This window comes from Dictyostelium purpureum, assembly GCF_000190715.1.
Source record: "Dictyostelium purpureum unplaced genomic scaffold DICPUscaffold_248, whole genome shotgun sequence".
Lineage (NCBI taxonomy): Eukaryota > Evosea > Eumycetozoa > Dictyosteliales > Dictyosteliaceae > Dictyostelium > Dictyostelium purpureum.
In genome coordinates this window covers 1-22,735 of record NW_003519584.1, presented here as the reverse complement: position 1 = coordinate 22,735, position 22,735 = coordinate 1, and the positions used below count along the sequence as shown (strand labels likewise).

Below are 22,735 nucleotides of genomic sequence, written 5' to 3'. Positions count from 1 at the left end.
CAGTGTTTTTTGTTAAATTAAATTTATCTATAAAAATTTTATGAACATGATCTAGTTATTAAAATTTGATAAAATATTTTGAACTAGTTGCATTTGTAATCTCTCGATTTGTTTTACTACATATTGGTGCAAAGTTGATTCGAAAGCTTGCTTCTTTAAATATCTGTGTTCATTTTTTTTTCCTATTTCCTTTATATCTTTTTCCTTTTCTTCTTTTTTTTTGATCATGGCTTCAATTATAACATTGGTTTCATATTTAATAATTTCAAATAGCTTTTCATTTACTTTTCTTAATTCGTTATAATTTGATTTTTCAATTTCAAGATTGGTTTCTTTGATTTCATAATCTTCTTGAGCGTTTTCAAAGGATTGTTCCGATTCTTCAATTTCTTCTTGCATTTTTCTTAGCGATATGGCATGGATTTCTCTGGCACGATATTTTTTTTTTAATAAATGTAACTTTTCAATTATTTCTTCTTCTGAATCCTTTATTTCATTTTCTAATCTAGAAATTTCCATTTGTTCTTCATAAAAATATGGTCTTTTATTTCCAGTATACTTTTGAATTTTTATTTTCTTATCAATAATTTCTTCTTTTGTTTCTTCAATTTCCTTTTCATTATCCTTGGCAAGTTTTTCGTTGATTATTTCATCTGTTGTTCTTGGATCAACAGTTGGGATGGCTCTTATCTTTTTATTTCTTTGTTCCATTTTTGAATATAAATTATTTTGTATATCTGTAATTACAAATTTTTTTTTTTAAAAGTTATTAATATTTGTAATAAATTTTGATTATTAATACTACTTACATGAATAATGTTAAATAGAAGGTCAATGTGGGTGAATTAAAAATAAAAATAAAAAATAAAAAAAAAAAATAAAAAAAATTAATTTTGAATTTTTTTTTTTTTTTATTAAAATATCATTATTTTTTGAATGCATTCACTTTTATAATAATAATTACTTTTTGAAAAAGATTCAAAAAGATGGAAAAAATTTACATAAGCTTTAAACTAAAGATCTTTATTTTGATAATGAATTGAAAATTAACTAGGGATGGAGAATTTTTAATTCTATATAATAATTTGTACTTAGTAAAACGGTTGAAAGTGTTAATTGTTTTTGTTGATGGTATTTAATTGATAAATGATAATAAAATAACCCATTGTTGAAAATAAACTTTATAGGAAAGAATGCAATTAATTCTGGGTAAATAGATTTTAGAATTGAAATTTCGTTTTTTTCAAATTGATTAACTTGGATTTAGATATGGAAGGCAGAATGAATCGATGAATGAATAGAGTTTGATGGATTGCTTTCTTATTTTTATATGAAATGATTATTTTGATGATTATTCCATATTAATATTATTTACTCTATTATCTTTTTCCTTGTCTGGATCGAATTTTGCATTATTATTTATAATATAATCTATATCCATTATTTTTTTTATTTGTTTATTATTATATCGTTATTTGAATATGATTATTATTTATATTATTATCATTTTTATTTTCATTATTATCATTAAAATTATTATTAATATTATTATTTATATTTATATTATGTGTTGAAATAGAAAGTATTTTAATAAATCTTTTTAAGTTATAAAATTAAATATTAGTTTCTTTATATTTAAAAATAATAAAAACAATTATAAAAATATTAACTTAATAAATACCTTTAAAGTACAAATACCCTAATGAATGATGAATGGCCTGAAAACCACATTTAATAAGAATAAAGTAAACCCCAATGGATAATGGGTGACTTGAAAAAACCCCCAATGCTTGATAAATGACGTAAAAAACCCAATTTAAAAAGAATAAACTAAACCCCAATGTAAGATGAACGATTTGAAAAACCACAGCGTTTGATGAATTAAAAAAACCACAATGTTTGACGAATTAAAAACCACAGCGTTTGAATAACTTAATAAACCCACAATGTATGATGAACGATTTGAAAAAACCACAGCGTTTGAATGACTTAATAAACCCGCAATGTATGATGAAATAATTGAAAAAAAACCCAATGTTTGATGAATGACTCGAAAACCACATTTAAAAAGAATAAGTTGAACCCCAATGTATGATGAGTGACTTGAAAACCCAATTAGAAAGAATATATCGAACCCCCAATTTAATATATGGAACCGCCAATGTTTGATGAATGACTTGAAAACTCCAAATAGAAAGAATATATCGAACCCCTATGTTTGATGAGTGACCTGAAAAAAACCCCAGTGTTTGATGAATTACTTGAAAACTACAATTATAAAGAAAATACTGAACCGCGATATAATGGAATATATGGAACCCCCAATGTATGAATAATTACTCGAAATAAATAACGTATTGAAACTGAAAAAGAAAGAATTGAATCTGAACTAAATAAGTATTAAAATTAGATATTAGTTTCTTTTATATTCAAATTTAATAATAATTATGTAAATATAACATTATAGTTACCTTAAAATTATGAATATCCAATGTAGACTTAAATAGAATGTGTGAAGCTTGGAAGAGAATGAATTATACTAAATATGAATTAAATGTTAGTTTATTTTATATTCAAAATTAATTTACGAAGTTATAAACACTATAGTTACCTTAATTATATATATGCCTTATTATTGACAATAAAGATAGAACATGGTTGTACTGAAGAGAAAAAACCTGATAATACCGAGAGAGAAAGAATTATAAATAAACTATATAAGAATTAAAATTAAATATTAGTTTCTTTTATATTTAAATATAATAATTATGTAAATATAAACATTATAGTTACCTGAATAATGTCAATGCCCTATTGTTGACATTAAAGAAAGAGCATGGTTATACTGAAGAGAAAGAACCCGATAATACTGAGAGAGAAAGAATCTTGTTATACTGGAGAGAAAGAACCTGATAATACTGAGAGAAAGGATTATAATTATACTATATAAAAATTAAAATAAAATATTAGTTTCATTTATAATCAAATTTAATAATATTTTAGTAAATATTAATATTGTAGTTACAATAGGGAACTTGTACATGGAACCTTGAGAACGTTATTTTGTAGAGTTGAAGCTATTGCGATAAATTATTCTAATAATGTTGATAACGATGAGAATGTTGTCCAATGATGATGTTTGCAGTTTAACCTTTTTTTGATTTCTTAATAATTACGTTTCCATATGGATGGTGTATTGATTTATGTCCATGTAATCATAGAATTCGTGGCCAGATAATTGATACATTTTCATGAAATCTAATAATTACCATTTGAAACGGTAATGGAAATCTATTCGATATCCATTGGGTCAAACAATTCCAAATCGATATTGGATTCGTTGGAATTTGCATCATCATTATTTAAATTGGTGGACTTTGATCACCTTGCTCTATGTTGGCTTCATTTGTTGAACCATTGACTCTCTACAATTAAATAATAAATTAAATTAATATATATTTTATTTATTATGTATAAAATATGAATGTATGAATTACTTACTCTTACCAAATAGAATGGATCTCTACAATTTGGACATGTGTTATCACGACGATAAGAACATTCCATAATGCAATTGTAACAAAACTTGTGGTTACAATCGATTGCGGCAAGTTGGCTTGGTTCAATACTGTCCATACAAATAGTGCAAGTATCTTGATTTTCTCTACGTTCTGCTTCTTCTCTTTCTTGTTGTTCTCTTTGTTGTTGTTCCCTTTCTTGATTTTCTCTTTCTTCTCTTTCTTGTTGTTCTCTTTCTTGTTGTTCTTTTTCTCTTTCTTCTCTTTCTTCTCTTTCTAATATTTCTCTTTCCAATCTTTCTCTTTCTAAATTTTCTAAACGTACCCTTTCCATTGCTCTTTGTAATGTTTCTTTTAAAATTGTTTGGGTACGTTCTAATTCTTCTCTTTCTCTTTGTTCTTTTTCTCTTTGTTCTTTTTCTTTTTTTTCTCTTTCTTTTTCTATTCTTTGCTTTTCCTTAGCTTCTCTACGTTCTTTAATTTCTTTTTCTAGTCTTTCTTTTATTAATCTTTGTCTTTCCAAAGATTCTCTATGTTCTCTTTCTTTTCTTTCTTTTTCTAATTTTTCAATACGGTCTCTTTCTTGGGTTTCTCTTTTTAATTGTTCCATATATTCCTTTTCTTTTTGTTGTTCCATTTTTAATATTTCCATATTTTCTTTTTCTAATTTTTCTTTTTCCATTCTTTCACTGGTGTGGTCGAATGGTGAATATGGAAATACATTTTCTGGTTCTTTTGGGGCATGGAGTTTTTCAAGAAATTGTTTTGGGGAATGACTTAAAATTTCTTGGGTTACTGAGGAACGACCAGAATTGTCTTGATTATTATGATATTCGGAACAACAATATACGTGTCTGAATGCGGAATAATGGAATGTTGAGGAACTATCATACTTGTTTTTTTCTTTTGGGGATTGATCGATTGGGGTAGAATTTGTGGTTTCGTTAATTTTGTGGTTGTTAGTGTGGGTGTCGTTGTTGATGTGGGTGTGGTTATTGGTGTCGGTGTGGTTATTGGTTTGGGTGTGGCTATTGGTTTGGGCGTGGCTATTGGTTTGGGTTTCTTGTGGGGTGGAACGGAAAATAATTTTTAAAATTATTATTGACCAAATAAAAATAGCAAATAAAATTGATTCTAACATTTTTTTAATTAATGAGTGAATATAAAAAAATGAAGATTATTATGGAATGTGAAATATAATTGCTATTATTTAAAACTTTTTTTTGATATTATATACTATGTGAAACTATATGCTATTAAAATTTTGATTTTTTATTTAATTAAAAAAGAATTTTTTTTTTTTATTTTTTTGTGTGGGTTTGTAAAAAAAAAAAAAAAAATTAAAAAAAAAAGTTGTTATAATAACTTTATATAAAACAATGTTTATTTTATTATAATATTTTTTAAAAATTAAAAAAAAAAAAAAAAAAAAAAAAAAAAAAAAAAAAAAAAAGAAAAAAATAATCACAAACACAATGTGGTTGAATTTCATACTCTTATTACAATTTCTTTATTATAAAATTGATAATGTATATGACACATTGCAATGACATATAAAACATGATATATGTTTTAATTATTTAATTGTGAAATATCACCTATGATCGCAATAATCTTTGATAGTTGTTTTTGAGTTAGACTGTTATATAGTTGATGGTGTTTAAGATTATTTTAAAATATATTTTTATTAATTAATATCATTTATTTTTATTTAATTTAATTATAATACCCATTTTATATTTTATTTAAAATTTTAGAACTCTTTTAATAATTATGATATTGTCTTTAAAAAATATTTAATTTATTTATTAAGTTTACTTAATCTAATTACTTTTTTTATATATTTAAGTTCTATTCTTCTTTTATATACAGCAAAAGTTCCACCTATAATAAGTGCAACACCAACAACACTTGCTACTATAGCAACGGGTATTATATATGATTTTTTAGAAGAGCTTTCACAGTTTGATTTGAAGTCTGGTGATACTAGAACTGAAAAGTCTGGATCGATATGACATTGATTGCAATGTGGTATATTAATCCCAATAGTTATTGATTCGTTGGTATTTGATATTAGCGATGTTGTGATTGTTCTTGGACGTTCATCCAACATTGCCCTATTTATAAATCTACCATAGAGTACTTTATTATCTTTTCTGATTGTAATATAGTTTAATAACTGATTATCAAATAATGATGTTGTTGATTCAGTTGATTTGGTGTTACAATCGATTGTATTTGACGATACATTTGATATCATTTGTAATTGTAATGTGTTTAGTGGACTTTGATATCGATAGTTGGTAATTGATACCGATACTTTGATGGATCCTGGTTCTAATTTAAAATCGATACCTGCAAAAGAATAATTTGATTCTTTTTTAATTTCTTGAACCAATAACACTACTTGACAATCAATTTCTTTTAAAGTTTGGGAAAATGATACAGTAGAGTTGTATTCATTATCATTTGTATTATTTACAATCCAGTTTGTTTCTAATGGATATTCTTTTATTGGTTCACTGTTAATATTTAGTTCTAATAATGATGTAATATAAATGTTATAAGATGTATTTTCGTTTACTACAGTTGTTGAGCCATCTGGGTTTACAGTACTATTTGATTTTGGACCTCCTTCGTTTGGATTTAGAACTTGAGTGCTACAATCGATACCCATCCAGTTTGATTTGCATAGACAATTACCTGTGGATGTATTACAAATACCATTTGATTCACTTGTGCAGTTATTTAAACATGATTGTTCAATAGAAATATAAGTATACATTTTAGCACCAACCCATTCAATACCATTTTGAACAACAGTTATATCATGTGAACCCTTTCCTGCATTAATTACACAATTTAATGAATATGTTGATATTAAAAGGCTCGAGCATTCGTTGTCACCAATGAATACCTTGCTATTTTCGTGAATATCACCAAACCAACCATTCATTTGAACAAAGCCACCATTTTCGTCAGTTGATAATACTGATGACACATATTGGTTTGGAGTTGAGCAAATTTGACCTGTCCATTCAGAATTACAATCACATTTACCTATATTTCCATAATAGTAATTACATTGTCCTTTTGGGTATGAGCAAAAGGTTGGGTCGCATTGTGAGTATAGATTTTCATCTTCTAAATCGTAATTGAATTTGGTTTCTAGCTCATCTATTCTTATAGTGCTGGAGAGATTTTTAAATTGTGTAGGGACTGTTGAAAGTTGACATTGGATAAAATAAAATTGAGTATTTTCCACAATACAACTAATTCCCCCAACTATTATTCTTACAAAAGAAGGATCATATGAAAAATACTGACCACTAATTGTTAATTGCTCCCCTATTTTAGTTATATTAAAAATTTGAGGAGGATATGGATCTGGTGATGCCCAAAATATTTGATTGCTTATTGTAAAATTAATTTTGTGTATCAATCTTTCTGGTGAATAATATGCCTCCATTATTGAATTGGCTTTTATAATTTCAAAGTTATATATATTAGGTTCATAAATAATTTTGTTTTGATCATAACCAATATTTAAACCATATAACCTGACTTTTGGAATTTTTAAAAATTGTTTATTTATCATTTGTTCATAGGTGATTTTGAGATTTGGTATTATTTCTAAATTAAAAATAATTATGTTAACATTTTTTTTTAAATTTTTTTTGTTTTATCTATTATTACTTACTGCAATCAGTTCTATCATCAATATTATTAAAATTATTGCCTTCAAAATTTAATATAAAAGCTGGATCTTTTAAATTACATACGTAACAGTCTGGTAAGCTTCCATTAAGTTGGTTATCTTTAACATTTAAAAGCACAGAACAATAAGATTTGTCAATTGAGCCCATAAGATTATTACCTTCTAAATTTAGATTTACAATTTTATTTACATTCTCTTCCCACTTTGGAAGGGTCCCAACAATTGAATTTCCTTTAAATGATGAATTGACAATTGAAGTATTTCTAAAAATACTAAAGTCTGGTAATAACTCTATTTTTCCATTTTCAAAAGAACTAAAATTAATATTAATAAAGTATATTTAATTTGTTTTTAAATAAACTAAATGATAAACTTACAAAGATTTTAAATTTGGTGGTAATCTTTTTAAAGGAAATTGGCCATTAATATTAAAAACTGGACCTACATTGGTGAGTAAACTATAAAAAAGAAATAACTTATATTAACATTATTATATAATTTTAAAAGATTTCTACATATTACTGCTAATTACAAATTATTATATGGAAATGATTCAAAGTATAAAAAATCATTTGGTTTTTCAATTCGATAACCGATTTCTCTATAGTTTATAAAAATAAAAATTAATATAATTTAGTTTTAAAATTATTTTTAAATAAAACTTACAAATAATCCAATAGTTTTGAAAAAGCCCTATTTGGTAAAACTTGAATAGGGACCAATGGATAGGTTTTAGTTGGGTCACCATATAATGAAAGATATGCCACGTTTGAATATGTTGTTAAATTATTAAAATTATTATCAAAATCTGTTCCAAGTGTCAAAGAAATATGTCCATTGCAAAATACATCTTCCATTGAAAATATTCTTCTAACTGGTAGTGAAAACCCATAAATTGTCTTTGATTCCCCAACATAATCATTATTTATAATAAAATTATAATTATAGTTTAGAGGATATTCGGACTTCACTTCTAATATTCTTGTTCTATCACCAATTAGATTTGATAATAAAACTGGTTCTTGTACTTTAGAATTAAGTTCAATATATAATTGTTCTACATTAGTTGGTTGGTTATAATTAAATCCATTACAACTTTTTATATGCCTAATAAGAAACATATTAATATTAATATTTCATTACTTAAAAAAAAATTAAAAATTATTAAATAAAATACTAACAGTGTATCTAAATTAAATCTTGAGTAAAATTTATAAAAAGTTTCTGCAAGGATCCAATTTTTAATAAAAATTCTTCTTAAATTAGATTGTGTTATACATGAGAAGTCAGTATAATCTATTACTTCATTTGATTCTTGCTGTAAAGAACTGTTTTTATTAAAAAAAATAATAATTAATATTTTAATTATTTAATTATATGTTTCTATTATTACTTACAATTCACTAACATTGTAAAGAAAACAAGAGAACCTATCTAATGTTGTACCAGGGGCACAATAGTCAAATAGGGTTGTTGAGGATTGATAAAAGGAAAAATTATTATTTGCCCCAATTTTAAAAATTAAATTACTAAAGCATGTTTCTATTTAAATATTTGTAATGATAAAACATAATATTAGTACTATTTATTTTTTTAACAATGATTTGTTTATTAATTGAATTAAAGTTAATAGTTACGTTCTTCTAAGTTATATTGGTGTGTAAAAATAAAATATAAAAATAAAAATAAAATGAATTTCATTTTTTTTTAATTTTTAAATTATTTATAAAAAATTAAAAAAGAAATAATTTATCCTATTTTAAAAAATTACAAATATAAATTTATATTTTGATTGTAAGAGTGATTTGATTTGAAGTGATATTAAAAAAAAAAAAAAACATTCTTTTAAATTTTTTTATTAATTTTTTCCCCTATATTTTTTATTTAAAAATATAAAACTTTAAAATAAAATAAAATTATAAAGAATTTTATTCAATCAACCTCATGATCTTTTCTGATTATTAATATATTAGGGATCTGGCTAAATTTTAAATATCAAAAAATACAATTAAAAAAAAATAATAAAAATCTTGAGATATTTTACTTTAGAAAAAAATCACTTATTTTTTTTTTCAATTGCTATAGGCAATAAAGTTTGATTACACACGTCATAAATGCTATTATAAAAAAATCTATTTATTTTTTTAAAGCTTTAATTACCTTTTTATATTCGAAAAGCAATTACCTTATATTTTTTATAAAAAAAACTAAAATAAAGACCAATGATCGGAAGTATTATTTTTTTCTCAATTTATTTTTTTTTTTTTTTAAATTAGCCCAATAAAAATCATTTGAAAAGGCATTATTCACTCAACTAGTTTTTAATTATTAAAGAAAAAATATAAAGTTATTTATATAGGTTCTAAAGAATCTATAGAATTACTTTGAAAACTTTTTTAATTTTTTTCTTAAAAATTAATTTGTAAATTAGAAATTTTTTAATTTTTTAATTTTTTATTTTTTTATTTTTTTATTTTTTTATTTTTTTTATTTTTATTTATAGTATTATATTTTAATTATCTAAGCCATCCATTTGTACTTGATCAAGTCTCTTTTTGAAATATAATGCTTTTTTCTTTTTATAAACTATATATAAGGCACAAACAATTAGAGCAACACCAACAACACTTACAACTACTGCAACGGGTATAACATATGATTTTTTTGAAGAGCCTTCACAGTTTGATTTGAAGTCTGGTGATACTAGAACTGAAAAGTCTGGATCGATATGACATTGATTGCAATGTGGCATATTAATTCCAATGGTTATTGATTCATTGACGTTTGCTATTAGCGATGTTGTGATTGTTCTTGGACGTTCATCCAACATTGCCCTATTTATAAATCTACCATAGAGTACTTTATTATCTTTTCTGATTGTAATATAGTTTAATAACTGATTATCAAATAATGATGTTGTTGATTCAGTTGATTTGGTGTTACAATCGATTGTATTTGACGATACATTTGATATCATTTGTAATTGTAATGTGTTTAGTGGACTTTGATATCGATAGTTGGTAATTGATACCGATACTTTGATGGATCCTGGTTCTAATTTAAAATCGATACCTGCAAATGAATAGTTAGATTCTTTTTTAATTTCTTGAACCAATAACACTACTTGACAACCAGTTCCTTTTAAAGTTTGCGAAAAGTAAATTTCTGAACTAATTTCGTTATTTTTATTTGTTTGGTTAACAACCCAATTGTTTTCTAATGGGTATCTTTTAACTTCCGCACTGCTATAGTCCAACTCTAATAAAGATGTGATATAAATGTTATAGGCTGTATTTTCGTTTACTACAGTTGTTGAGCCATCTGGGTTTACAGTACTATTTGATTTTGGTGATGTATTTTCATTGGGATTTCTAATTGGAGAGCTACAATCTAGACCATTCCAGCTACTGTTACATTCACAAAAACCAGTAGATGTATCACAAACACCATGTAATGAGTTGGTACAGTTATTTAAACATTTTTGTTGGCCTTCTATACTACAATCTGCACCATAGTAACCTAAAGAACAAGAGCATCCTCCTTCTACACAAATTCCTTTCCCACAACTTCTACCATCTTCACACATACAAAACCCTGTATTATAATCACAAGTTCCACCGTTTGGATAATTGCAGTACTCTGGACATGAGTAGTAAATATTTGAAATTTTACTTATATCATTTCCTATATTTAAAAGGAACTTAGTTTCTAAATCGTCTACTCTAATCAATGAGGAGACGTTTGTATTTGGATAATATTCACTTTGGAGTGAACATTTTATTTCATAAAATGTAGTTGACACTATAACACACCCTCTTTTATCTATTTGTACCACAACAAGTTGCTTGTTATATGAAAAGTATTGGCCCTTAATTACCACTGAACCTTGAAGGTTATCTATAGTTAAAGACTGTAATTCGGGAGGATATGGCCAAGGAGCTACTGTAAAAACTTTCCCAGATAAAGAAAATGTAACGTTATGTATTGTTCGATTTGGTACATATTCAGTTGTTAAAAATAATGAATTTGGTTGATCTATTTGAAATCCTTTTATTACTGGTGAGAATTCAAAGGTTCTTGTAGAATAACCTAAATTGCTTCCGTTGAGATACAAATAAGTGGGGTTAGTTTTCGACAAATTTAAATGGGGAATAATTTCTTTTTTGTTTTTATATTAAAATAAATAAAATTTAATTAGTTTTCATATTCACTTTATTTTTATATTTTTTGTTGTTTTACTTACCACAATCTGCAGTTTTGTTATCGATATTATCAAAATAATTTTCAATAAAATTATTTTTGAAATCTGGGTCTAACAAATTACATGCATAACAGTTTGGTAAATCTCCACTCAATTTATTATCTCTAACATTTAAAATTACTGAACAGTAAGAAGCATCAATTGTACCAATCATTTTATTATTTTCTAAATTATAATATATATTATTTAAACCATCCCATAGTTGTGGCAGACTACTAATTGAATTAAAACTTAAATCCAAATATGGGATACCTTTAAAAATTTTTAAACTTGGCAAAGAAGTTAAAGCATTATTGCTATAATTACTGTTGTTTTTAATTTTAATTGATATTAATTGGTATAAGCATAAAAATTAAACTATAAAATAAAATACGTACAATTGTTTCAAACCAGTAGGTAACACTGAATATGGGAAACTAAATGTTCCAAAAGGTCTAAAAATATTATAATAATTATTAACAAAATACACTTATTTATTATATATGGATTTAATATATGTAAAAATTAAAACACTACTTACGACTTTAAACCTGTAATAGATCTAATAATATTATAAAAATTAATAACTAAATACACTTATTTATTTGTATCATAATCTAAAAATTAAAATAATACTTACAAATTTTCAAAAGTTGATTGACCTGTAAGATTTAGAACTTGAGGGTATGACATTGGGAAATTTAAAACAACACTTTTCAATTTTGATCCAATAATTTTTAAAAGATTATTAAACAATGGTAGTTGGTCCATAGGATAAATTGATTCGATTACTAGTTTTGAAATGTTGGCATGAGTCGAAATGTTATAAAAAATATTTGAATAATCTGAATTACTAGGAGTAATATAATAATGAACTTCTCCCCCTTTTAAATGCTTCAATGAGGGGATTGATGGAACATCAAGTACTAAAGTTTTAATTTCTACATCTCTATCCAAATCATCTTCAATAGTAGTTGTAATATTTACTAGTTTAGATGTTAGTGGTCTTAAAATATTTGAAAGCTTAATAGTAACTAAAAAATCTGTTTTTAATATAAATTCATCTACGTTAATCTTGAAATCTAATGAGAATCCTTGACAATCTATCATAGTTCTTTTTTAATAAAGATAAAAAAATTAATAAAAGTCACATATAAAATTGAAATGTAATACTTACAATGATTTAACAAAATTAAGATTGGATGTAAATTGTAAAAAATCTGATGTAACCATCCAATTTCGCATTATTAAATTTTGAAAATTTGGGTAACACTCCAAAGAGTTTCGAGATATTCCTTTATTTTGTATATCTGTAAAATCGCTATATGATAATTATAAATAAAAGATTTTAATATCAATCCAGTTACTTTTTATATAAGTCAATCCAAAAAACATACAAACCAATGACTTTTCCATTTCTATCGCATATATATATTTCACAAAACAATGGATCCTGATTTAAAATAGGTACATTTATACCAAGTTTTGCAGCTAAGTCCGATAAACATTCTTTATCTAAATAATAATTTTAAACAATTATATTAATATTATCATCAAAAAAAAAACAAAAAAAAAAATAAACAAAAATATATACATGGATCTACCACTGTTTGAGTGTACACATTAAAAACAAAATAAGATAATAATAAAAATTTAATTAAAATCCTTATCATTTTAATGTTTATATTTATAAGATAGGTTATATGGGTGAGAAAAAAAAAAAAAATTTAAATATGAAAAAAAAAAACATTCAAAAAAATAACTTTTAAGTATAGCTTAGCCATACTGTGCAACCCAAAAATAAATGTATCTGGGCAATTAAGGAACAAAAATATCAAAGATTTTTATCTATTTGAAAAAAAAATAAAAAATTTTGATAATAAAAATATTGGGTTTTTTTATTTTCTTTGTTTTAAAAATATCTTGATTTAAAATTTTATATTCATATAAAAATAAAAAAAAAAGATAATATTCTGTTGGGTAATTGATGATGTGTGGTGATGATGCCAAAAGCTATTAAAATGTAAATTGCATATATTTTTTTTTTTCTATACATTTAAATACATTGTTTATTTATTTAACTCTTGAAGTTTTACCTTCATCACTTTAAAAGATACCTTATTTTTCTTATATATAATAGTAGAAATAATAATTATGGCAGAAAGACCTACTACGGGGACAACTATAGCCACTGGTAATAACCATTTTGGTCTATCACTGCATGATTTAAAATCATTTGAAACCAAAACAGAGAAATCTGTTTTTTTAAAAAAAAAAAGTATTAATATTTTTCTTTTACACACTAATTTTTTAAAATATATTAAAATAAATATTTACCTGGGTCTATTAAACATTCTTCAACACAATGTGGTAAATTTAATTGAACTATTACTGAGGAGTTTTGGTCATTTTTAATTACGCTGGATGATGAATAGGTTGGTCTACCGTCAGATACTACTTTTTTATAGAAAGAACCATACAATACTTTTTTATCTTTTGAAATAGTAATATAATTTGAGGTTTCGACGTTATCAATATTATTAACATTGAAATCTTGATGATTACATTCACTTTCTGAAACGACTGATGAAGAGAATAAAAGCCTGAGAGTATTTAAAGAGCTCTTAAAAATGTAGTTTTTAATTGAGAGAGATACTTTTAATGAGCCTGCTTTAAGTGAGAAACTATCACCTGCAAATTCAAATTCTTTGATTTCTTTGATCTCCTCAATCATCAATGTTATATTTCCGCTTTCTTGTAGGAGTTGTTGAGTGTAAGAGTAAACACCATTGGAATAACTTCTATTGGTCCAGTTTGATTGTAATGGATGGACCAATACATCTTTGCCATCAATCGAAACCTCTATTAAAGAAACAACAGAGATTGTAAAGTTTGTATTTTCGTTTAAGAAAGAAGTTGAACCCAAATCGTCATGGTCAATAGAAGTACCTGGGGAGCCTCCATTATCTTTTGTGCTACAATCGAAACCACTATAACCGGTTGGGCAAGAGCACTCTGAATTTTTGGTGTTGCATGTACCAATGCCACTACAGTTATTTGGACAGGTTTTATCAGAGACTGAAAAATGGTAGGTTGTAATGAAACTATACCCATTTTGTGTCATATTCAATGGCTTTTCACCCACACCTTTGTCAATGGTACAATCAACGTTGGTTGTATTAATATTTGTGATATTACATTCTTTTGACCCAATAAATACGGATGCTTCACTGTGTACTATGCCAAACCAACCAAATAAATAAACTGTTCCTCCATTAACTGGAGCTTCTTGAATAGATGAGATGTATTGAATTGGTGTTGTACAATCATCACCACCATAGTTAGAAGTGCAGATACACTCACCAATAGTTGTATTGCATTTACCACCATTATTGCATGCATGTATACACTGCACTACAACAATTGAGCAGTCATAACCTGCTCTACCATCGTTACAACTGCAAGTACCAACATCTATATCGCAAGTACCTTGGTTACTGCAACTATTTGGACAAGTATAGTAGGTATTTTTTTCTAAAAGCTTTACTGTAAATAAAGGAGATTTAAAATTACCAACTTTAATATAACTTGATTTTGGATCTGGTGATTCCCCGGAATACGCATAACTGCATTTTATTTCATAAAAAGAAGCAGAAACTATTGTAATGGGCGGATAAGATGGACCAAGGTAAACTTCAATTTCGCTCTTGTCATATGAAAAATAAAAACCTTCAATGTCTATAGTTGTTTCAGTCGAAACAATAGTAGATGGATATGGTTGTTTTTGATCATTAGTTAAAATAAAAGTTTTTGGTCCCCCAATGGTACTATTGTAGGTAATTTTAAAAACTCCTATAAAATTGCTTAAAGTATAAATCTCCCTACTATTGGTTTGAACTATCCATTCTGGGTTTGATGGGATATCTGAACTTATCCAATTACCATAAAAACCCAAATCATTGCCAACAATTGTTATTTTACCATTACCTGTTGTTTTAAGAGCTTTAGGAATAAGTGATTCACAACTGGAAGTAGGTTTTGGGAATTCTAAAAAACTTGAAGCTCTATATAAATCATCACCAAAATGACAAGTATAACAACTAAATAAAATTAAATTTGTTTTAGTAATAAAAAAAAAATAAAAAAAAAAAGATTTTATGAGAAAATTACCTTGGTAATGTTAGTGGTCCACTGTCCAAAGAACCAGAAATACGGAGATTTACTTGACAATAAGTTGAATCTACAGAGTTGATTTTTAAAACTGGATTATTTGAAAGATCTAACTCTGTTATTGGTGAATTTGGCCAAATATTTGGAAATGGGCTGGAAGCTGGGGCCAAATCATTTTTTGCCATTGAAAATGTTTTAATATTTGAACTGGTTATTACAGAATTTGTAAGTTTAACCTGACTATTTTGATTTTCTAATTGGACTATAGTATTTAAGAAACAATTAATTAAAAAAACTGTTAATATTTAATTTATATCTTTAAGAAATGATAATGGTATAACAAACATTTAGTTAAACTTGATGGAAATTGGGAGAATGGAAAACCATCAGGTACACTAGCTCTTAAAGATGATCCTGAACCAGGGGGTGAAATAATAGAAAAAGAAACTAGCTTTGATAATGGTGAAAGATCCACTTTTGATTGTAACATATCAAAACAATTATTTGATTTGCTGGAAAAAAAAAATTGTGTTAGTATTTATTTTATAAAATTAAAAAAATGAGTTTCTATAATCCTTACAATGAAAGCAATGAAGCCCCTCCACTACCAATAAGTTCTGTTGGAAATGAAATTTTAGTTGCTCCTATAACATTATCCAATGTCAAATGTTTTACTCCTGAGAATGATCCATAATTTGTTGTTAATGAACCCACTCCCTTTATAAATTTAATTGTTCTATGGAAATAGAAAAAATTAATATATTACTTTTATAAAAATAATACAATTTGATTTAATTGAAACTTACAAATAAGTTATTGATAATTTATTAAAATCTGGAATGGATGTTGACGAAAAAGAACTTTTGTTAAAAAAATAGAGTGTTAGTTTAGTTTATTATTTTAATTTTGATTTATAAAAAATACAAACAATGAATCTATATTGATTTCGCTAACTAAATCATTAGTAAAAGTTATTATTCCCTTATCGAGAGCTCCTTCAGAAAATTGGACATGGGTGCTAAATAAAATAATAATAATTTATTAATAAAATGATTTTTAAAATTAAGTATATGCATAATGAATATTTACAATTTTTTTAAATTTGAAAGATATGACAATTTTACATTTAAAGATGTATCAGTTTGAAAGAAAAACTCCTCTAGTTTATTCAATCTTTTGGTTATTGAAACTGAATCTGCTTTATTTAAGTTTAATGTTGATATCCCTTGAGCTTCAATACTATCAAAAAAGGAATCATCATAATTTGCAAAATTTATTAAAGTTAAACTTTTTAATTTTCTAAAACAAAATATATTCGATGGTACATTTTCTTTAGTTTTTGCTGTTAATGATCTATTAATAATAATAAAAAAACAATAGTGTTAATAATAATAAAAGTAATTAATTAAAGTAGTAATAAAAGTTACACTTATTACAGTGGATATAATAAATATATTGTGTCTTATTGTGTTTAATTTATGAAAATAAATTTAGAAAAAAAAATTCCAATCGAAAAAAATTAATTTTTTTAATTTTTTTTTTCCTTTAAATTGTTTTTGTTCAACCCAAAAAATGGGTAGGAAAATTTAAAAAAGCAAATTAATTACTTACAATGAGGTGACATAATCTTCACTATCACATTCTACAAGTAAAGATTTACAGAAATCATATATAGAAGTTATAGGGTCTTTTTTAAAATCGTTTTGAATGTTGGAAATGCCAGCAATGGTTTCCAAACAACTATAATCATCGGGATATTGCGATGAAGAAATTACAAAAAACAAATAAAAAAATATTAATTGAATTAAATATTTCATTATTTAAATAATTAAATTGTTTTATTATTTAATTTTTTTTATATACAGTTATTTATTTAATTAATTATTTATTTAATGGACAGAAAAAGAAAATAATTTTACAAAAATTTTATATAAAAAAATAAATAAAAAAATATTTTGAAAAAAAAAAAAATAAAAAAATAAAAATAGATATTTTTAAAAAAAACTTTATCCAAAGAAATTTACAAACAGTGCGATATTTTGATTTGAAAAAAATCAATTGATCTATAAATTATTTTATTTCCTTATTTTTATTTTTTTGACAGATTGCAAAATAATGGTGATGTTATTTATTATAATTTAATTTCTTATTGGATTGATTATAATAACCCTCTAATTAATATCTTTTTTATTTTTTTTATTTTTATTTTCTTATTTTTTTATTTTTTTATTTATTTTTTATTTTTGATTCAATATAAATAAAGTATGATTTTACCTGGTTATAAAAAAATTTATTTACTTTTATGTAACTGATTGAACTATTTGAATTATTTTTTTCCTTAAAACCAAAGAATTTTTTTTTTTTTTTTTTTTAACCCACTGCCGATATGTGAACAATTGTGGTAATAAAAAGGTTAGTTATATTGTTGTTTTTGAATTTCTTTCATTTTTTTTTTTTCCATTTTCAAGTTCACTGTTCTTAAAAACATACAAATTCAAACAACACACACATAACCTCATCAAAAATGAATGAAGATATAATGTTTTAATGAGATATAAAACAAATAACAAAAATTATTTTTAAAAAAAAATAAAAAATAAAAAAAAATTTTTTAATTTTTTTTTTTTAAAAAATAATTTTTTTTTTTTTTTTTTTAAAAATTTCACACACATTTTTTTTTTTATTTAAAAATATTTTTGATATATTTAGTTTAAACTCTATATATATATTTATTTTTTTATACAAAATAAAAAACAATTTTAAAAAAGTAAAAAAAAAAAAAAAAAAAAAAAACCAATAACACAGTGGTGGTAACAATATTTACACACAACACACATATACACATACACACACTTAATATATTTACTTGTTATCATACATATCATACCATCTAATTCTCAACAACACATCAACACAACTATCCATACTCTTTATGAATTCACTCAAACAATAATGGTTATAAAATATTTAGATATATATTAATTTATACAACTATAACACTCACTCACCCTCACCCTCACACTCACCCACATAAACAAACAAACAAACAAACAAACAAACAAACAAACAAACAAACAAACAAACAAACAAACAAACAAACAAACAAACAAACAAACAAATTTATTTATTTTATTTTATTTTATTTTATTTTATTTTATTTTATTTTATTTTATTTTGTTTTAATTTAATTATAATAATAAAAAATATTTTAATTTTAATTTTAAATTTAAGTTTGTATTTGAATATTAAAAACTATTTATATTGCGAACAAAAAATTTTATTTTGATAATTAATAATAATCAAAAACAAAAGTAAATAGGAAATAATAAAAGTTTATCATTTATTGTTATCAAGAAAAAAAAAAAAAAAAAAAATAAATAAATCTATATATACATTTAATTTTTTTTCACCACAACAATAACCCACACACTAACTTACCCTCACACACACAAATCCACAAAATACACATACATAAATATTTCTTTTCCCATACAATTATTTTGTTTTATAAAATTAATATAAAAAACAAATAAAGATAAAAATATTAATTTTAATTTTTTTTTTTTTAATTTAATTTATTTTTAAAAATTTTATTTATTAAATAACATAATAATAAAAACAGAAAAAAAAAAAAAAAAAAGAAATTATCACACAAAGTACAGGTAATTAATAATAAAAATAATAATAATAGAATAGTAAATTAATACTAATTTTTTATACTTACTAAATATAAATATAAATAAAAATAAAGATAGCAATAATAAATAAACTAAATATTTAATCATTTAATTATTATTATACATATTTAAAATATTTTAATAGGTTTTTTTTTTTTTTTTAAATTAAAATATATATTTTTAATAATATATATTTTAAAATAGAAAAAAGAAAAAAAACGGTTTAGTTTATAAACTGGGGCTATTTCAAAAAAAGAGGGGAAAACCCTCAAAGGAGGAGGTTTTGGCAAGTAAGAGGGAAGAAGCAAATTTATTAGCCAATCAACTACATCTTCGTCTCATTGAAATCAACAAGCTTACTGATGAAAGGGCTCCACATTTTATGAATTCCCCACTCAGGGAAGAAATAGAAAATGAATTTACCCAAGCCAAAGAAATTATCTCTAAAAAGTATAAGGTTGTCAAAGATGTTATATTAGAAGTAGAAGCAGAATTAGAAGGTGATGAAAACAATAACCCAAATACAATAAAGAAATTGATCAACCTTTTGAATGAGGTTTTGGATATACCTCCACCATTAGCAAATATTGTAACTCTAACCAAAAAAAGCGTTGACAAGAAAATTGAAAAATCAAAGAGAAGAAGTTCTGGTAGCAGTAGCAGTAAAAGAAATAGTTTTAGTGATAATGATTTAAATAGCTCTACCGGCATTGGTAACAATCAGCCCAATATTATTAGAGATAGCAATGCAAGTGGTGGTAGTAGCGGTGGTGGTGCCTATGGCGCAATTAGGGATAGTAATGGTCTTCTAAATAGTAATGGCATTAATGTCAGCAGCAGTAGTGTAAATGTTGGAAATGTTAGTGCATTATCAAATAGTAATGGAAGTAGTGAAAACGCTCAAAATGATAATGATAACAATGCTGGCACCTCAAATGGTTCATCAAATGATTTTAGTGAGGGTTCAAATTCAGATTATAATGATAATACTTCAGATAGTGGTTTAAATTCTATAAACAATACAAGTACTCAAAGTAATAAAAACAATACACTTTTTAATAGCACAATAACACCAAATAACAATAATACTTCAATAGTTGTAAATAGTAGTAATAATAATAGTAATAGTAGAAGTAGTAATGGTTTAAATGTTAATAGTAATAGCAATAATAATAATAATAATAATAATAATAGTAATAGTAATAACAACAGTAATGGCAACAATGCCAATAACAACAATAACAATAACAACAATAATAACAATAGAAGATTAAGTGCTAATCAAGGATCAGAACTGGGTTCAGTTACAACCGAAAAAGACTGTGATATTGATTTGGAACAAATTGATATTGACCATGAAAAAATTCCAGCACCACAAAGATCGTCCCAAAGAAATGTAAACTCCTATAAAAATCTTAGACCTGCAGATATTGATATTGGTATTGATGATATTGATGGTATTGAAATCAGAAGACCAATTGATGAAAATCCTGGAATTGACGAGGACGAATTTGAAATTATTGAAAAGCCAATGCCTCAACAGCAACAATTGCAAACACAAAATAGAAAAAATTCAAACCCAAGTTTAAATGAAGAAACAATAACTGATAAAGATAAATCAATAAAATATATAAACAATAGTAACTCTGTAAATAATTCAACTAGTGCAGTTAATTCAACACCAGTAAATAATAATACAACCACAAACAACAATACTAATAATGTTAATAATAATAACAATAATAACCATAACACTAATAATAGCCCAAATGCCTCAGACAATACAAATAATAATAGTGTAATTCCACATATCTTTGAATTTGACGATGTTGATAATCAACAATATTCACAAACAAATGCACCAAATAACGGCTCATGGGTAATAACCATTTCAAATTTTACTCACAAGAGGGATCAATTCTATACATCAATTTTCCCATTAGTTGGCGCCAACTGGCGTTTAAAAATATATCCAGATGGTAAAGATTCAACTGGTAAACTTTCAATTTTCGTTAGTAACTGTGATATGTTAGATAATCCATTCTTTGAAAAGTCAGTCTCATACAGAATTACTTTGGTAAATATGAAAAAACCAAATGAAAGTCTTGAAAAATGTAAGTATTGGCACATAATAATTTAATTTTAAAAAATTATATATTAATTATTTTTTTATTTTTTTAAAAACTATAGTCTCAGCTCACAATTTTAATATGAAAGAATTAAATCATGGTTATGTTACATTTGTTAGATTATTTACAATTTTAAATCCAGAGAATGGTTTTTTAGTCAACAACCGTTTAAAGATTAAAATAGATATGGCTTCAACCTCTCCTTTGATTGACAATTCTAGCAAATTCAATATCGGTGCTACCCAAACCTACTCTTATCGTATTCCATCCATCTCCAAAAAATTGGATGCTTTTTCATCACCAGTTTTCAAATGTTGTGATAAACTGTGGTCCATTAAGGTACATCCATGTGGTCAACCAGTCAGTAACCAAGTTTCAGTGTACTTGGAATATAAAGACAGTGGCGAAGAAAACGTATTGTTTTCTTTAGAATTGGTCAGTCAAACATATCCCGATAAATCAATTAAAAACTGGGTTCAGTACACTTTTAATAGCAAGAATCTTTCATTTGGTTATCCAAAATTCATCGGTATTTTTTCTTTATTCGATCCAGAAATGGGTTTTATCATTAATGATTCTATCATTATGAATGTAACTTTAATTCAACTTAAACCTCAAAAGAGAAGATTATTTGGTTTATAAATATTCAAAAAAAAAAAAAAAAAAAAAAAAAAGGAAAAAAAAAAGAAAAAAAAAAAAAAAAAATTTGTGTAAAAATTAAAACCCAACAAATTAATGTCTTTTAAACTATAGCCTTAATACTTAAAGGAATAATTATAATAATAATAATCCTATCTGCCGTTCATAATCCTTAATTTTTAAATAAATAAATAATTATTTATAGTTTTTTAAAAAATTAGCAACAAGACTTTTTTTTTTTTTTTTAAATATTTTAAATTTTATTTGGTTTTATTTGTGTGATGTATACATGTTTGGAGTTATAAAGAAAAAAACTATATATTATAATTTCATTCTTTTTTTTTTTTTTTTTTTTTTTTTTTTTTGGTTTAAAAAAATGTTTTGGGTTTTATTAACAAAGATATTTGAAAAAAAAATGCTTTAAAAATTATTATTATTATTATTATTATTATTTACTATTATTATTCCCATTATTATTTATTTTTAAATTAACAACCTGTTTTAAATTGAGGTGGGGCCGCCCCCGTTGTTGCGGGTCCCCTCAGTTTAAAACCCGGGGTTTGTCCCTGGGTTTGAAAGGGTTCTAAAATGCCCTTGACCAATTCTTCTATAGCTCCCTTTATACCCGTATCCCCTTTTGCCGA

The 22,735-nt window shown here is 24.7% G+C and overlaps 6 protein-coding genes across 6 annotated transcripts; 1 reads left to right on the top strand and 5 right to left on the bottom strand.

Annotated features, from left to right (window-relative positions):
• Positions 1-51: 51 nt before the first annotated feature.
• On the bottom strand, positions 52-711 carry DICPUDRAFT_155459 (uncharacterized protein; the record flags this gene model as incomplete). Its single annotated transcript, XM_003290873.1, has 1 exon — positions 52-711. One exon carries the CDS (start codon positions 709-711, stop codon positions 52-54), a length of 660 nt encoding a protein of 219 aa, XP_003290921.1.
• A 2,651-nt stretch (positions 712-3,362) lies between these two features.
• On the bottom strand, positions 3,363-4,659 carry DICPUDRAFT_81621 (uncharacterized protein; the record flags this gene model as incomplete). Its single annotated transcript, XM_003290872.1, has 2 exons — positions 3,363-3,425; positions 3,502-4,659. The coding sequence occupies 2 exons, from the start codon at positions 4,657-4,659 to the stop codon at positions 3,363-3,365; spliced, it is 1,221 nt and encodes a 406-aa protein (XP_003290920.1).
• Positions 4,660-5,319: 660 nt separating this feature from the next.
• Positions 5,320-8,357, bottom strand: DICPUDRAFT_155455 (uncharacterized protein; the record flags this gene model as incomplete). The annotated part of the gene is made up of 4 exons (XM_003290871.1): positions 5,320-7,151; positions 7,219-7,550; positions 7,614-7,694; positions 7,903-8,357. The coding sequence occupies 4 exons, from the start codon at positions 8,355-8,357 to the stop codon at positions 5,320-5,322; spliced, it is 2,700 nt and encodes an 899-aa protein (XP_003290919.1).
• Positions 8,358-9,748: 1,391 nt separating this feature from the next.
• Positions 9,749-14,891, bottom strand: DICPUDRAFT_38252 (uncharacterized protein; the record flags this gene model as incomplete). Its single annotated transcript, XM_003290870.1, has 2 exons — positions 9,749-10,626; positions 14,399-14,891. Coding segments are annotated over 2 exons (1,371 nt in total), but the record flags the coding sequence as incomplete, so codon positions are not given.
• Positions 14,892-19,265: 4,374 nt separating this feature from the next.
• On the top strand, positions 19,266-22,100 carry DICPUDRAFT_92579 (uncharacterized protein). Its single transcript, XM_003290882.1, has 3 exons — positions 19,266-19,308; positions 19,398-21,437; positions 21,514-22,100. Exons 2-3 carry the CDS (start codon positions 19,706-19,708, stop codon positions 22,092-22,094), a joined length of 2,313 nt encoding a protein of 770 aa, XP_003290930.1. The 5' UTR covers positions 19,266-19,308; positions 19,398-19,705; the 3' UTR covers positions 22,095-22,100.
• Positions 22,101-22,579: 479 nt separating this feature from the next.
• On the bottom strand, positions 22,580-22,735 carry DICPUDRAFT_155452 (uncharacterized protein; the record flags this gene model as incomplete). The annotated part of the gene is made up of 1 exon (XM_003290869.1): positions 22,580-22,735. A coding segment is annotated over one exon (156 nt), but the record flags the coding sequence as incomplete, so codon positions are not given.